A 17215-nucleotide genomic window follows, 5' to 3' on the forward strand; every position below is an offset into this window, starting at 1 on the left:
TTGCTGGAGCCACAGCTGTAAAAGCTGCTGGTCATGATGTCGGTTTGTATATGTGGTGAGAGGGAAACATGAAGATGAAACCAGGAGATGTCCTTACTGAATCATCAGAGCTGAACAGGTGATGCAGAAACAGGTTTACCTTTTAGGTGACATGAATGAGTTGAAGGGAAGTTATGAACTGTTTCTGAGAGACAAATAACACCAGCATCCTTTTCTAAGTAGCTGACAGCTGGTAACTGTGCAGGGGCGGGTCTAGGAAAGTTTTGCCAGGGGGGCCAGGTAGGGCTTATACAGGGAAAGGGGGGCACAAAGAAATACTTTTCTTTCTTATTCTCATTTAAAATATCTAGCTTTTATTAAATAATTATCTGAATCTTGCGAACAAAGTTTTTATCTGACGTAAAATGTATAGAAATCATAAATATACCAACAAGACAGTGTACATGACTGTCACAACAGCGTTTGTTTTCATTCAAAGGCTTTATGGCTTTAATACCTGGTGGACCGGTCTCTAGTCAAAATGCCCAATTTTTTGTCCCAGTCCAGCCCTGCAGGTTAATACTGGCAGTGTCACCATGCCAGCTGACTGTATTTCATCATCAGCCAGTGTTGTTCTTTATACATCAATATTACCAAAGTTTACCATAAGGCAGCATAGAAAGTATTTACTTGCTTTCAGGTTTTATTCAAATGTTAGTCTTTTCAGTTGTTTCCCCACTTTTTTCCTGTTTCAAAATCAAACACCAGTTTGTAAGAAGATTATCTTCTTTTCTTATTAGGCAGATAAAGTTTTGCATTGGCATTGGCTAATTTGCCAATTGTATGTTAAAAATGTTCGTATTTTAATATTCAAAAATGTTTTTGCCCAAAACATATGTGCACTATATGTCAGTAAAAATACTATGCAAATATTGCTGTCCTTGAATGCTGAATAAACACTGACAAAGCACTGATTGTATCTCTTGTACTTTATCAACGCAGTATCTAAAAACTTTGCACCGTAGTGGGTAAAATCTCATTCTAATAAGAGGTAAAAGCGCATTCAGTTATTAGGTTTATAGGGTTATTGAATTATGGTTAACGGTTGGTAGAATTTTCTTTTAACTTTATCTGACAATTACATCTGCCACCCTTCTCCAAATCTGTGCCCCTACCGGGCCCCCCCAACAAAAATTTTCTAGACACGCCACTGGTCCTCACCCCAACCCATTGTGGTAGATGGCCCCTCCCTGAGCCTGGTTCTGCTGCTGGAGGTTTCTTCCTGTTGAAAGGGAGTTTTTCCTTCCCACTGTCGCCAAAGCCCTTGCTCACAGGGGGTCATATGATTGTTGGGGTTTTCTCTGTTGTGTTATTGTAGGTTCTACCTGTATAAATAAAATTGAAATTGAAATGTTGCGTGATACACTCTGGAAATCCTGTTTCAGATCTTTCCTTCCAAGAGCGTCCTTGAATGTGATACTGCATGATTAAATATAATTATTAATTAATTATATAATAATTAAATGATTAAGTAAGCACAAGGGTTGCACGTGTACACTTAATTTAAAAGCCCTGCTTATCAGGACGACTTTTGGCTTTTGCCATCCAGCTTCATTTTTAAAGCTCTGCACACCCACACGGTTGTTATTGTGGATAATAACGTCTCTGCTCAAGGTAGGGCTAGGAAGAGCTACACCGGTGTTTACATGATATCACGAAGTGATAAGTCACGGTACAGAGATGTAAACTCTAATGAGCCAAAGTAATTAATATTTATGGGTGAATAATACCTGGGAAATGGCCTTTTAGCTATATTCTAATAAGCAGGATTCTATTTGGATTCCCAGACTGTACAAATCCCTCTACTCGTATGTTTAAAACATGTTTCGTCCATCGTTGCGCGCTCCTGTTGCCAAGATAATTCTGTTGCCGCATTTGTTTTGGTGTCTGATTCCTCTAACCTTGGGAAATCTCTAGAGTCACCAGCTCATCGCCGTAACAAGCGTCTCAACAAACAAGGCTAACACACATCTGTTGGACTTGTGTTTGTCCAATCATGCATGCTGCATATCCACTGTGACATGTATCTTCCATTAGCATAACAAGAAGCTCGTGTTGACTCATAATGTTGACACTGTTTGTAGTAAACTGCGAGTTAGGCTACACTGCGGGGATGTACTGCTCGGGTGCTTTTCTATTATTTTGTTCACCCACATTTACATAAGTGGCCACTCAGGTCTGGACACAAAAAGAGTCGGGATGTGAGCGTGGATTTGTTGTTTTAGGCAAACGTGCAATCCCACAGACACAGAAACACAACACACACACACCACAGTGGCTTGTGGATATGCGTCCAAATCCTCCATTTAATAGTCTCTATGTTTTTATCATGTAGGCTGACTGTATCTTTGCAAAGTCTAAACTGAGCCTAGCTGCTGTAGGTCAAGGTCAAATATTTGTTTGGTAGCCTTAATCCAGTAAGAGTAAACTACACATTTTATTTATGTAGCTCGGGTTGTTTTCTTTTACTTTTCACTTGTGAGAAAGAGGGTGAGAGGGAAAGCTATAACTTAACTGTAAAGAAAGATATATAAATATATTATATATATGTGTGTGTGTGTGTGTGTGTGTGTGTGTGTGTGTGTGTGTGTGTGTGTGTGTGTGTGTGTGTGTGTGTGTGTGTTCTGCCTAAAGTTTTGGTTTCTCTCCCTTTTGTGTACATGAAAGAAAGGAAGCACAGAGAATCTATTATTACTATTGTATACAGACCACTGTTTGCATAAATTTCTCATTTCTATGCTGCTCCATGTTAATCTGAAGTTATATATTTCTGGGAGACTTATAACACCATGCCCAGTGTCTTTTTAACACACTGGGAAGAAGACTAAGCAGAATGATAACGCCCTGCCCAGTCTATATCAATGACCTGTGTCAATACTGCTCTTAAATCCCTTTCATTTACAGCGAATGGGGAAGCAAGCTGTGTGCTGCCTGCCATTACTGTATCTGAAAGCTAGTTTTTGATAGCAGAGTTATGGCTGACCTTTCTTAGCGTACTATTTCATACAGACTTGTAGTATCTTGGGGAGAGTTATCCTGAGACTGACTTTGTTGTTATGATCTCAGTCTGCTTCTTAGATATATTTTCTTTCAGCGTGTGACTGTAAATACTGCATTTTTCTTTTTTGAGTGTGTTAAATGTGACTTTATTGAGCTTTAAATTGGCATCCCGGTGGTCCAGTGACCATGTAGGAATGGCTGAAAAGCATTTAATTCTTCTGTGGAAATTTTAATTGGTTTAAAATGTGTCTATTTTCATCCTTTCTTAGTGTTTGTAAAGTTTAGCTTATTTCATATTTCATTTTTATTCTATACCATCTGTTTAATGTTTGTTCTTTGTTAAGCGTAGCGCACTTTCCCAGCATTCATTTTGTTACGATGTGACATGCGCTGATTAAATGTGTTTGCCACCTGCCGAGCTTTTTGCAAACAGTATCTGACTGTGAGCTTTTTGGCTTTTTCATGCACTGAAAGCCAGAAAGACTATCAAAAAAACCCATATACAATCTTTACCATCATATATTGCACACGTTTTTTTACTCTTCAGAGTCACATGCGAACAAAATGATTGAAAAAAGTGGTCAAATGCAATCAGTGCTCTGTCGCTAAGCAACTCCCTAAACCCAGTGAGAATGCGAATTAACACATTTGCCTCAACCAAAACAGAAACTGATATTTGTTGATGAACACTTTCATTGTTCACTTATGCTGCACTTTGAACAGCCAGCAGTGAGTCAAACAGAAAATGAATAACTGAAAGAAATACACGAGACCAGGGAGAGGACATCAGATGAGTGGTGGCTCTGTACTGAAACCTGGACAAACAGCACTTTCTCATCAAATAATGATCTCATAGATATTTGCAATGTGTCTTTATCAGTGTCATGACACAGCTCATCTGGTCATGGCAATAGTGAGACTAGTTGAAACTCCCAAATTACCATATAGCCTCTTTTCCTTTGTTTGTCATTTGTATGTCTCTGAAACACAACACAACAGTAGAGGACTTTGAGGGGACGGTACACCTGCTGCTCGGTGTATGATTTTTTGTCAGACTCGGGGAGCATGCTGTTGGTTTGTGTGGAGCCTTTCCCCTCATTGCCAGGTTTCAAAAATGGTGATTTTCATTTTTGCGAAGGTGTCTCATCAAGTGACGCCACTGACTGGCCAATCAGATCCATGCAGTCTGCTGATGTCACATTTCCGCATAATCTCAGATCGCTTGGAACCTCGCCAAGCAGATATTAAAAAAGGTACCTGGTACGACGTGCTACCACCGAATGGAAAATCGTAAGTGTGCTCTGTATTGTCAAAGTGCCATATATTGATTTAAAATATCAAATCGCATTTGACCTCAAAGTCAACAGATTGGTCTGAAGGTCAAAGTGATAATGATGCTTCACAGACCTATGAAAGTATGTTTCCTACTGCTGTTGTTGGTACTGACAACATCTAGGGGAGATGATATATGGTGAGTCTAAATAATTTAGTTAACTTTACGTTACTTTGGACCTCTGATCTCTTTTTCAAGGTCACATAAGGTTAAACTTTCAGAAAATGCCTGCCAGTTCTGTCAGTTATTAAAATAAGGGCTTCACTAGTGCAAGTAGTGCATTTGTTTGTACTGCACTGCAAGCTTCTTAAAGTATGTTTAAAAAGAACAGAGAAACTAAATTAATATAAAAAAAAAATGCAGTTCTATTCTTTCAAAGTAAAAACTGCCCAGAAAGTGAGCTGCTTTGTACTTTCAGAGTGTTTTTTGTTGGGTTTTTTGTTATTTTTGGATGTGTGTGTGTGTTTTGTTATAACTTTGACTGTTTTTCATTTTTATATATCTTTTGGTCGGGCAGCACTGTGGTTAGCACTGTTGCATCACAGCAAGAAGGTCCTGAGTCCAATTCCACCATCAGGCCGGGATGTGTGGAGTTTGCATGTTCCCCCCGTGTTTGCGTCGGTTCACTCCGGGTACTCTGGCTTCCTCCCACAGTCCAAAGACATGCAGTTTGTGGGGATAGGTTAATTGGAAACTCTAAATTGCCCTTAGGTGTCAATGCGAGTGTGAATGGTTGTGAAAAGGATAAGCAGTAGAAAATGAATGGATGGATATCTTTTGGTCCTTATTTCACTTATAGTCAGTTTCCTATATTTCCCACTTGTCAAGAAGCAGCCTTGGTTCACCTATGATCCCTTACCTGGAAGCATCTTAATATGATTACACTACTACAGCTCATCAAATCTAAACAATGGAGATACTTGACCTCCGAACCTGTTGTTTAGTAAAAAACGATCTGTGTTAAAGTTCACTTCAGCTTTTCCCAGATTTAAATCCAATCACGCAATATGCAGATGAAGTTTGCACAGCTGGTTTGCTTAGTCATGGGCACCTTCTGGCCTAGCTTACGCATGAAGGTTAATTCTTGACACATACTTTTGTGTTTAATAATCATGCCTAATAATGAAAATAATTGTGGGATGTAGGTCTTCAGATTTGAGTTGAGATCGTTTAATCAAAAGTGATAATTTGGACTGAGTGCTTTTCTCTAAAAGTCAAATCTCACCATTGTTGGTTTAAAATAATTTACTAAAGAAGTTCGTTTTTTAAAGTTTACTTTAGTCATTTGTGTTATTTCAACTAAATATTGTGCACTAAAAAAGTCACTCCTAAGAAACTGACTGCAGTTTATCTTAAAATATTGAACCAACTCAATGAAAAGCCACTGAGTTAACAATATTTTCCTGAAATAACACAAATGACTCAACTTAATCTGTTTCGTAGGAGTTTCCCCTAACACAGGTGCGTAAAACACTTTGACATAACTTTTTAAGTAAATCCAAAATGAAAAAAGAAGAAATGTTTTTCTTGAGTGTCACGGGATTGTAGCAGAGCTGTGAAGTGAGCAATCAAAAGTCACAATCATCGCTGCCGTGCTGAGAGAGGCACCACTGCATCCTCGTCTAAAGCACATTTTTAAACTAGTCTAAGAGATGTGATAGCACGCCAGAAGAGAGAAAAACCCTGCAGCTTGTTGCTGTTTATTCTGCTTTACCACCATATGCCAGTTGCAAAGATGAAGCATCGCTAAAGGCTGATGGAACAAATGCCAACACAGGGCACCACTCTTGAGAATCAAACCCAGCTTCACTATTGTCTCCATTCTGCCTCTGTTGCTTTAACTTCACCCCTGCAAAGTCCCCATGGATTACGAGTCTTTCGAGTGCCTTAACCTACATCCCTGCGTGCTTCACTCACCCATTCCCATCTGTCATCCTGTGCGTGTGTGTGTGTGTGTGTGTGTGTGTGTGTCCGTGTGAAGAAAAGTGTGGGTGTGCAGGTGTATTTGCGTTGTTTTACCACCTAAAACACTCTGCAGAGCCAAGACCTTCCTACCACGTCCCCTATTCAATTCCCTTGCTAGTAAGAGTCAATGGAGCACAAAACACCTATCATTTACTGCCTACCTGTGTCAACAAGCCACTGGCACCACCTCAAGCAACAGTATCTCTTTCACTCCATCTGCTTTCCTGTAGCTTACACGCACTCACGATCTTCCCTCCTCTCTAACACACACATGCACAGTGCTGTTTGCATACAGCATCCCCTTCAACCCCTCATTCAAAGCTATATAAGGCTTGTTGTTGCTCCTCTTCCCTGAGGCTGTTATATCAACTTGCTATTCCTTATGGCTTGCTTCTACTAGGGTTCTCAGGACCCTGACATGGAGCACATTGGCGTAAACCCGTTGCAGATTTCCAGTTAACGGTTTAGTAATGATGTAGAAAGAACCAATTCTGTGCCACGCAGAGCGAGAGATTGCTCTTTTGCCGTTTCTCCTTGTCTCTCTGTGCACAATTTGTATGCATGCGTTTCTGGCATTACCGCTGTCTAATGTTGATGCCCGAGGCTTTGATGCCTTTAAACGTGTCACCAAGGTCACAAGCAGCAGACGTATTGATCAAATGACTTGCATAATCTATTTATCAAGCTACCGGTGCTGTTTCGCAAGTGCCGTTTGGCTCCTTGAAGACATATGTCTTAAAAGACTGTTTCCAAATCACTCGAAAATAGAATAGTAGAAAAGAGATCAAATGCATGTTGTCAGGATGTGAGATGTCCAAATCCGTCAGACTGGACACTAAAAAGACTTTAACCTGTCTGCTCTCCAGTACAACGTCTGTGTAATATCAGAATATCCGACCGAGTCCATGTGTGAGTGTTTCCAGTCAGATAATGCATCTGACATGTGCAGTCTCCTGCTGCCTGACACATGGAAACACAGTCTCAGTGAGCATCAGTTTGAATTCTTGATGTTTGGGTTCAAGTTATTCCAAAAATGACATATTTTTGTGGTTATTAAATATTGCTTGTTAATTTGAATATGAAAGCATAAAAAAGAATGTCTCTAATATACATATATGCATCCATCAATTCTCTTCCACTTATACAATTCAGGGTTGTGGGGAGGGTGAAGTCTATTTGAGCTACAAATTGTTTAAAATTCTAATAATAAATAATAAAGTATTTATTAAAAGTTAGTTAGGGGGGAAATCAAAAAAAAAGACTGAAGATCATTTTGTGTTCTAAACCTGCTCAGGAGTGAAATGCATTTTAGCCTTTTCTGAATGAAATATCGGTCTTTGTTCTAAGGAAGAGCATTTCTTCTCTTCTTTGTCTGGTCTTTCTTTGATCTAAAGGGTCATTAAGAGCTTCCATGTCTGGGCTATTAAATTGATTACCATGTCAAAGCAGGGCCTTTCGCTGTGTTTGGGAGGTTTAGTTTCTTATCTGGTCAGCATCCATCCTGACACCTTGAAGGTGAAGTAAGAAGGCCCTTCTGGCACTTTTGTCTTTGTGAGTCTGGCGTTCTCACATGTTCAAGATGATTCTGTTGGTTTTATGCTGAGTTTTGAGTGAACGAAAAGGTGAAACGTTGAGCGCAGCGTCAGCCGAGTGCTTTAGAAGATGTGGAAGTCGCTTCCCATTATGCTGTTATTGTGTTTATCAGAATGCCCCTGCCGCCGATGTCCTACAGTGTCAAGTGTATTGCTTGAACTAATATTAGCTCCTGTTGTCAAATAATATCAAATCTCCCCAGTGCCATCAGCACCCTTTATCAGTATGTTTAGTGCTGGCCTTAAACAAATCATTTGTTTGGCTTTCTATACCAGATGTGAGACGATGATAAGTTGTGCTTCTGCACAGTAGCACATTTATCAAAACTAATGAAATTAATAATCAAACCAGCATGGACATCACTTTTTGTGAACTGATTCATTTGTTTAAAATGTGAAGAATAAATAAAATCCTTTGCTCTGATTTTTGGCACTTACAGTTTGTCTGTGTTAACATTTTGGACCCTTTTTTTTGTAATTTTCCGTTTGATTTTATGTTTCAACAGCACCAACCTTTCCATGATGGAGACATGCTTATGGGTCAACAAGGCTGCTGTGTCAAGAAAATTTTAGGTCACTTGCAGGGACAGATTGATAGTTTGAGCTCCTCAACTCCAGAGAATTACACCTTCTTCAAAGTTAATATAAAGCTACAGCCAGAAGCGAGACTCCTGAAGTCATCATACAGTGACTCCAAGAAGCTGTCCTGCCCAGTCCTTGACTCAATCCAGCATACAACCACATCATGATGGTTTCAGACAACCAAGAAATAACATGTTACTTACAGAGGCACTGTTCAAAGATTTGTTGCATTTGGACAAAGCTGAGGTTGCTGTACCAGCCTGTATGGTCTCTCTACTCTTATTTAACAGAACACCTAAGGAAATAAGCTTAATAGCACTCAAATCACACAAACATTAACACCTCTATCCATCGTCCTCTGTCCTCCAGTTGATTGTGTGCGTATCCTCTCAATACTGTTGGTTAGCTTCTTTTTCAATGAGATCAAAGGAGTCTGTTTTTCCCCCGGTTTATATCACTTTGTTGAAAAAGGATTGAATTGAATGTCATTACATTCGAAATGAGACTATGAGATTTTTTTAGATCCATTTTTCACAATTCAACACTTGCTGTTTATTGCGCTTTACAAATGTAGCTTGATAGCTGGGTTTGACCCCTTACCACTTAGGAGCTGATTGTGCTCCACTTATTGAATAAGTGGCTATGAAGGTCATCTGAGCGTACAGTACACTGTCTTGCTGCACTACCTGCCCTCTTCCACTCAACCGTCCTCTCTACCGAATTGTCATTGATCTGCGTTTAGCTTTTCTGTGACTTAACACCAGATACATGCCAGACACACAGCTGACTGACTGGAACTGTTTATAAGAACGTTCACGTCTTAATTGTGACAACATGCTCATACTATACGCAAAATAGTTTCGGCGTTTTGTGTAGCTCAGAGAGTTGAAAGCAGGCAGCACATAATGGATATGTGTGCTTCTGTTTGTTGGGTGAGGTGAGGAAATAAGCAAATACAATATTTCTGCCTGTGATTGACACTCTGTGATTGCTCCTTCCCTGTTCTTATCTGGTCTTAAATTCCATTTTTATTGTTTGGCACATAAAAACTCATTTCTATTTAAGGATAGATTCGGTTTTTTTCTAAACAACATAAGGATTTGCAAAAGCGCGTTGGAAGATTTATTGGTGTTTCATGCTCGCGCTCTCTTTCGAACAATTTCAGTGTCAAGGGACAAAATCCACTGTCCTTGTTCAAAATGCATTATAAGAAATCTTTAGAAGTCTGAATGAGGAAAATTGAGTGTCCTCAAAAAGGGTGCAAAATTCCTCCCTTGTGTTGGTGTCCCTCTGCTGCGGCTCTGCTGCCCATGAAGCCGCAGAGAGAGAATGTACTTTGAAAAATACTTGCAAAATCTATCTAGCTCACACTTGTGAAGGTTAAGATGCACCACAGAATGCATTTTTGCCCAGAACAAAGGCTGTGGATCGTCCCACATCAGTGACAATGAAATAGCAGAGTGGGAGTTTTTTTTCATGTGCGCGCACTGAAAAGTTTTTGGCAATCAATAATTCTTTCATGTACATATTGGTGGGTCAGTGTTGTCTTAAGGGAGACTTAAAATGTGAGTCTATCTTTAGATTAAAGATATCCTCGGGGTGGGAATAGCCAGTAATGCCATTATGGTGCGTGTTTTTCATTTTGTGCTGACACATACTGCTGGGCTTAGCATCAATCCCAGTGTGTTCTTTTAAATGTGATTAAAGCGCATGGTCTCACAGTTTTGTTTATTTTGATGTTTTTTTGTTCTTTCGGTTTCTGCAGGCAGTGGAAGTCTGTCAGTTTTTGTCTTTTTCAAGATTATTTTGGGGAGATTTATGCCTTTATTTGGAGTCTGTGAAGAGAAACAGAAAATGAAGGGAAGGAGAGGAGGGGAATCCATCCATCTGTTTATCTGTATTCGCGGGTGGTGGTGGGAGGCTAAGAAGGGTCTATTCCAGGGTGTCCTCCAAGCTGGGCATGTCCAGAAAACCTCCAGAGGAAGGTACTCAGGAGAAGTCCTGATGCTTGGACCATCTCAGCTGGCTATTTTTGACGCAAAGGAGCAACAACTCTGAGCCCCCATGATGTCTGTGCTCCTCACCCTGAGCCCAACCACCCTATAAAGGAAACTAATTTCAGGTGCCTTATTCATTCATTTACTACCTAGAATTCACTAGTTTTGGCAGAAAACTGAAGTAATTTAATAATAATAGCAAGAAGACGAAGCAACAGTGGTAGTGTTGAAAACAGTGGACTTGTCGGTGCAAAGTGTGCATGAGGGTGGAGATGGCTGAGTGTTTTAAAGCAAAGAAAAACAACATGATGGAACCATGAAGAGAAGCTCAGAGGTCATGACACAGCAGCCAGGCAGGAGACCTAGTGAAGTGTCAGCAACAGCTTTATAGTCTGGGAACACCTGCCTCAGGTCTTCCCATTTGGTACTGACAATCCCTGCCCTGCCCACCAGGTACCTGAAACACATCCAGAGGAAATCAGAGTTGAGAGAAAAAGGTGGGGGGTTGTCACAGCTGGAACATCGATTGACTGGCAAATGAAAAACTTCACCTTCTGGCTTGACTCTCTTTTCACCAAAACGGTCCAGAACACCCGCGTTACTGCTGCTGTTGCTGCATCGATCCGCCTGTCCGTCTGAAGCTTCATTATACTTGAACTCATGAACAAAATGCCAAGATACTTAAATTCCTTCACTTGGGACCCAGAGGGAGCAGTCCACCGTTTTCACGCGGCAGTAGCAGAATGATGCAGCAAATTGTCTGGCTGAAGAAGGAACTCGGTGCTAAGTGTGATTTGCGACCATGTAGTGTCTTCCTAAAAAATAAAAATTGCATCACCCCAAGTCTGTGAGTTTCTTGATATGTTCTCACATAAACTTCCAGACAGCAGATGTGCTTTAGGGTGTTAAATTCTGTTGCGATAATGCCTCGGCTGGTGGCAATAGTACTTTGTACGCTTTATAGTTTAACTAGTTTACACTGAAGCGTCCCTGTAGGCCTTTACTGTATGGAAATGACCATAATTTGATCTGCTGTAAGGTTTCTTTAGAAACAGAGCTGTAGATACGTACTAAATACCATACTGGCCCATGAATTAATCATTGAGTTTCCTGTGCTTTTCTGATAAACGCTTTCCTATCAAATCGCTTGCAGCTAAAGTTTTTCAAATTCGGTTAAACGTATAGCAATTGTCCCACAACAGTCATTAAGTGCCTACTTGTGAGCCGGAGTCTGGATTGATGTGACTGGCTGAAGAAATAGCATCCATTCTGGATATTTTTCCCCACCTTGCTTCTTCTGTGAAAATAGCTTATCCCAGATGGTTTCTGACAGCAGTTAAGCACTAACATAAAGTAAATGTAGTGTGAAGACAGTTCTCATCATGCAAGAATAGTAGAGTGTGTGTGTGTGTGTGTGTGTGTGTGTGTGTGTGTGTGTGTGTGTGTGTGTGTGTGTGTGTGTGTGTGTGTGTGTGTGTGTGATGGAACTGGAACAAATAGGATGTGTTAAAACTCACAAATTGTCTGCAAGTATCAATCTTCCGCTGACATAGCTCCTATTCTGCTTACTACAGATGTATTGCATCCGACAAACAGATTCGTTTTCTATTTCAGAATTTTACAGTTTGATCTCATTGATGTATTCCAGTTAATCGGCTTGTTTTCAATAAATGTTTGCCTGCTTTGCCTTTCAAGTTTAAAAAAAAAAAATCCTGAGCCCGAGAGCCGTTAAAATATACTTAATTCTAACACAGAACAGAATTTTTACAATGGATACAGAGGGTGTTTTACATTAATTTTTGATTCAGACTGAATATATGCGCATGGTGTAAGTCTCCTTCATCAAGTGAAAACCAGGGCAGTTTTTTTTTTCTCAGGGAATAAATTTCAAGTGGTCCAGACATGCCAGAGAGAGTGTGCTCAGTGTAAGTGTCCCCTGGTGATTCTGTCCAGCTCTATGAACAATGCCTGCAGTAGAGTCTTATTGATTGAGTCAGTTCCCCAGTTACAAAATGCCCAATTACTCAGAATCACATGATTGTGTCATTTATCCCTAATGAAAAAAAAATCAGCATTAGAACTATCACTTCTAAAGCTGGCATTCTCCATTATTACTGTCCCATGTCCTAACATCTGTCCTTAGTGAAAACTAGCCAGGGCTATATTTAGCCACCGGTCCAGCTTTATATAGGTCAAGAATCCCATCCACACTTCCACTCCTTCACTTCAAGGCTGTAGCATATTTGTTGCCATTGTAGGATCCTTTTTTGTATTTTTCTGACCACTTCCATTAACATTCAGCTTTAAGGTGTCCTCAAGAGCTTTTAAACATGTCTTCTTTTGGCAAAACACAAATAGTTATTTGCGCGTTCTGCTGGGTAATTTAGTTTCTCACTGTTAAAGCAAAACCCCTTGCAAGAGTAAAAGCCATGGGTGTTTTTGCTTCTTTTCTGTGGCTATCAGGTGTTTCCCTCCTTGTGGCATCCCACAGAGAGAAAGCCTGACAACAACTGAAGCTTTGCTGCTTTGAAGTGTTTTGATGAACTTTCCCCACCCACGGGCTGTTGAATTCAGCGTTATTGTCCTTTTCTTGACTTTGCTCTACAAACCTCTTTCCTTTTTTTTTTTTTGGTCCACAAGAGAGCGGAAACAGGATTTTTGTTTGGTCAATTTTGCGCCTGCGTTCATCCATTTAACCCAAGTTATCTAAACTTGTAGACTTCATGATCTTTGACCATTCGCTTATTTTCAGAGTAATGACAGGTTGAGTAAAAACTATTATGATGCCATATCTACAGACAAAGACAAAACAGTCAGTGTAAATGAGGTACTGTGTCTCCAGACTGTACACCGGGCCCTGCATTGCAGTGCAAGCCTATTATAGCAGAGTATAACTGCTCATTTCACCAAACAAACAAAAAAAAGCAACCTTTGCCATCTATCATCAAAGCACCAAAGAAGCAAATAATAACTGTAGTAATGATAGTATTTCCAATAACAGTAGAAAAATAATGACAGTAATAATATTACTGTGGAAAACATGTAACTCATAATGATACTGAGGTCGCTGCTACATTGCAACGCACCCATAAATCCAGCTAAACCACTGGGCTGGATAGACTTGCTCAAACCAATCAAAGTGGGAAAATTAGTTTTCTTGGTTGCTAAATGTGGTGGTTTGAAAACACAGTTGTGTCACAGATCCTACGTACAGAAACATCAATTCAGCAACATTGCTCAGGTCGTTGCCTTTTGCTCATTTAAATGAATACACACATCTCTTTTTTTAAGAGTTTTAATAGGTGTGTGAACCATCAGCAGTCACGTTAATGTGTTTCATACTTTGAAGAGCCATGCCAAATGAAGTTTAGTTTGTGTTTTCACCTGAAGGTTAATAATAATTGAGGTCGGGCTTTTACATGTTCAGTCCAAAGACATGCATGTCAACTGCAAAACTGGTGTTTCTAAACAGCCTGTGTGGAGCAAATAGATTTCTTTGTGTGTACTCTGCTTCCCGGCAACCCTGGATGGATATACCGTTAAAAAATTAGTACACGACCTTTTGTAAGTTCACAGTGAGGTAAGCCTGATGAAGCAGCTTAACTTTAAAATGCTACAGCCTAACAGAAAAAGGAAAAAAAGTTTTTGGGGGGCATCATTAGTGGAAAAGATATTGTATCATTAGTAGATAAAAACTGTACAAGAAGCAAAATTAAGATATGATGCTCAGCCGAAGCCTCCCGTCTTGTGCAGATAATTGAAAGTATTATCATTTGCACAGTGCGGTGTATACAGTGTGTACTTTAGACATATAGCTCATACATTTAGAGCTTATTAGTACAAACTGGCCATTTGAAACAACTTGCATTGCATGCTCCCACGCTGGGAAATGTATCCGTAAACTACAAGAAAGCCTTTCAAAAGGAAATAACTGTTAAATGTAAGGCACTTCCCTGATAACTAATTATTTTTCGAATTGTGCCAGATTCACAGCAGACATTTTAAGCACATTATTTTTGTCACTTGAACAAAGCCATCTGATTAAGTGTTGTCATAAAAGAGATCCTGGGCCAATTAGATTTAAAAAAAAAAAAAAAAAAAAAAAAAAAAAAGATGGGCTCCCAGGCAAAGAACAATCTGCAGATTTGTTTCCATGCCAGCTCCAACAGACGGAAAGTGATGAGGAGGGAGAAGAGGAGGGAATGTGGGGGAAGAGTCTTTTTTTTTTCCCAACAATGGCTTCTTTTTCAACGACAGCGCTCATCAAACCTTCTAAGTTAATCGGAGGTCACTTCATGCGCGTGCTAAATGGCTTTAGTTAAAATAAAGGGGTGTCTCTGAAGACCAGGCATCCTGTCAGAGGTCTCTAACCTCTTCCGTGCTTGTTTTTTAATGGAACAGAGAATTGGCTGTGCAGTGATTGAGCTAAATCGAATCATCCCAGCCCCTTTAAATAGGCTGCAGAAGAGTCCTTTTCCTCACAGACAGCAGTAATATAAAAGAAAATTGTATTTGAGTAGGTGCTGAGTTTATGTTTGGCTGCAAATCAAAACAAAAAAAAAATCCTAATATATCTCTCAAAGGCATACTGTAAGTTAATTACGTTAAAGCAATTCTAACTGAGTCTCTTGTCCACCTAAATGGGGAGTTTCATTAGTGGATTGCGGCGCAGTAATCTAAAGAGTAGGAAGCCACTGTAACCCCTAAGGTTTGCCTTGGGAGGACTATCACAGAACGCGATGCATGTTAATCTCCATTTCCTCGATTATGTGTGGGCCGCTCTCAGCACATAACGTTTGTTCAAAGTCAGGGTGACTTTCTTTTCCCGTGCTTCAGTCCTCTGTTGCGCAGGAACGGGTGGGGGCACGCTAAGAAATGGGGAAGAAACAAGAAGATGAGCAGAGGAGTAAACACTGAGACAGGTGTCTGGCAAGGGACAATGATTAGATTTATAAACCGGCCAATGTTATTTTCTCTGCTTGGAGACTACTGTAAGACATTAAGTGCTAACTGAAGCTCCCAGGGTCCCACTCCGCAGACACTTTCCCTTCAGTCTCCAACCTCTCGCTCCCCGTCCTCTTCTCCAGTTTTCACTCACATTGCTTCCCGCATCTCCTTTCTTACCTTTTCTCGTGGGTGCCTTTAGATTTTCTCCTTTTGTATCTGCCCAAGATGGATTGGCCTCGAAAGCATCCTTTTTGCTTCCATCACCATCCTTGCATTTTCTTCTCCTCGGGTAGGGGTGTGTCATCCATCCTCCTGTCTCCCCAGACCAGTGGCTGATGCACAACATCCAATATTTTCTCCAGCTGGAGTGGAACTGAGCACATTAGGGATGGGTCTGTTAAGGTGATCAGACTCGCTCCCACTATACCCGGGGACCATTTTTCTTCATTTGAGAGCGTCTGTCTTGCTGCCAATACTATAGATTTTCTATCAGCTCCTTAATCATGGCCCCATGATTGGGAAAGTGATTAGTCAGGTCTCTCACATATGAAAACTCTAGTATCAATTTTCATATCTGTCGGGGCACATAGCCTGGTTTAATAAACCACTATTTGAACAGTTAGATGAAACGTTCTTTCCTTCACCCCCATCAGCTTCCCGCTGAAGCGCGCTGGGATTTTATTCTGCATGCAAAACCCCTGGACAAAATCTGTCAGGAAAAGGAATCGCCACAGTGCAAGCGTCCATGTCCTGATTCCACTTTTTACTCAAAGCTTTATAATTTCACAACCTGTGCAAGGCTGGAAATAAGCTTATTAGGTTTGCCGAGTCAGGGGGGGCCTGACATGAAGATTAATATTTCTGAGGCCCGTAGAGGGACAGTAGCTAGAGGAAAAGATCATTTAACAGATGAGACTTTTATTTAACAGCTTGAATGAAGAGGCCAAAAGTGAATGTATCTTTTTTTCTCTCTCTCTCTTCATGTCGTGCTTTAGGTCATCTGATGGTGTGTGCACAGCAGGAACAGTGGTGGTGAGTCGTCTGAAGATGGGGGAGATGGAGGAGGTTGATGTGGACCAGATCACCACAGACATACCGTCACAGAAGGTAAGGTTAGCGGGCTGACTAGACGAAGCAGGAGCGGGAGTCTCCATGTGCCAGACGCCTCGTGCTAATACTAGGATTAGACAGGCACTGCACAAGTCCTCCAATGAGATTAAATAAACTTCAGTAAAACCTAATAGGGATTTACAGGATGTGAGTACGTTTAATGTCTGAATACCTATATGTTGATACCGAAAGGGTTTTAAAAGAATGATATTGACACACATACACTCACAAATCTATTTGTGTCCCTCAAACCTTTATGCATTCTTCTCTACTCTTACGTCATCATCAGGAAGTTAAAAGAGGAAGAAAGAGTATTCTCCTTCAGAGTCTGAGTTTTCGAGGCGCCACCAGACCGAAAGTAGAGTTGTGCATATGTACTCCTGATTTGATTTCTGCATTTATTTGCACATTCCTAAGAGGCCGTGATTTGTCAGGTGAATTCATGCTGCAGATCTCAGGGAATTCAGTTTTAAAAAACAAAACAAAAAACAAAGCTCTTGGGCTATTTCTCATCCGTAAATAGGAACAGCTTTGTAAAGCAGCACAGAGGCCTGCTGTTGATTTCCTGTTTGTGTGGATAATTGTGTGTTTTTTTGTTTTTTTGTATGTTGTGTTTGTGTATGCGTGTGATTCATGTCTTATATAATTGA

The 17215-nt window shown here is 40.4% G+C and overlaps 1 protein-coding gene across 3 annotated transcripts in view; it reads left to right on the plus strand.

Annotated features, from left to right (window-relative positions):
- The window catches only part of inpp4b (inositol polyphosphate-4-phosphatase type II B), a 177949-nt gene that overhangs the window by 74896 nt on the left and 85838 nt on the right, over positions 1-17215 (plus strand). For all 3 annotated transcript variants that reach the window (XM_063476107.1, XM_063476106.1, XM_063476108.2), the window contains one exon: positions 16451-16562. In XM_063476107.1, coding sequence (XP_063332177.1) covers positions 16451-16562 — 112 coding nt within the window. The remainder of the gene's footprint in view (positions 1-16450; positions 16563-17215) is intronic.

Source organism: Pelmatolapia mariae, linkage group LG6 (genome assembly GCF_036321145.2).
Source record: "Pelmatolapia mariae isolate MD_Pm_ZW linkage group LG6, Pm_UMD_F_2, whole genome shotgun sequence".
In the NCBI taxonomy this organism is placed as follows: domain Eukaryota; kingdom Metazoa; phylum Chordata; class Actinopteri; order Cichliformes; family Cichlidae; genus Pelmatolapia; species Pelmatolapia mariae.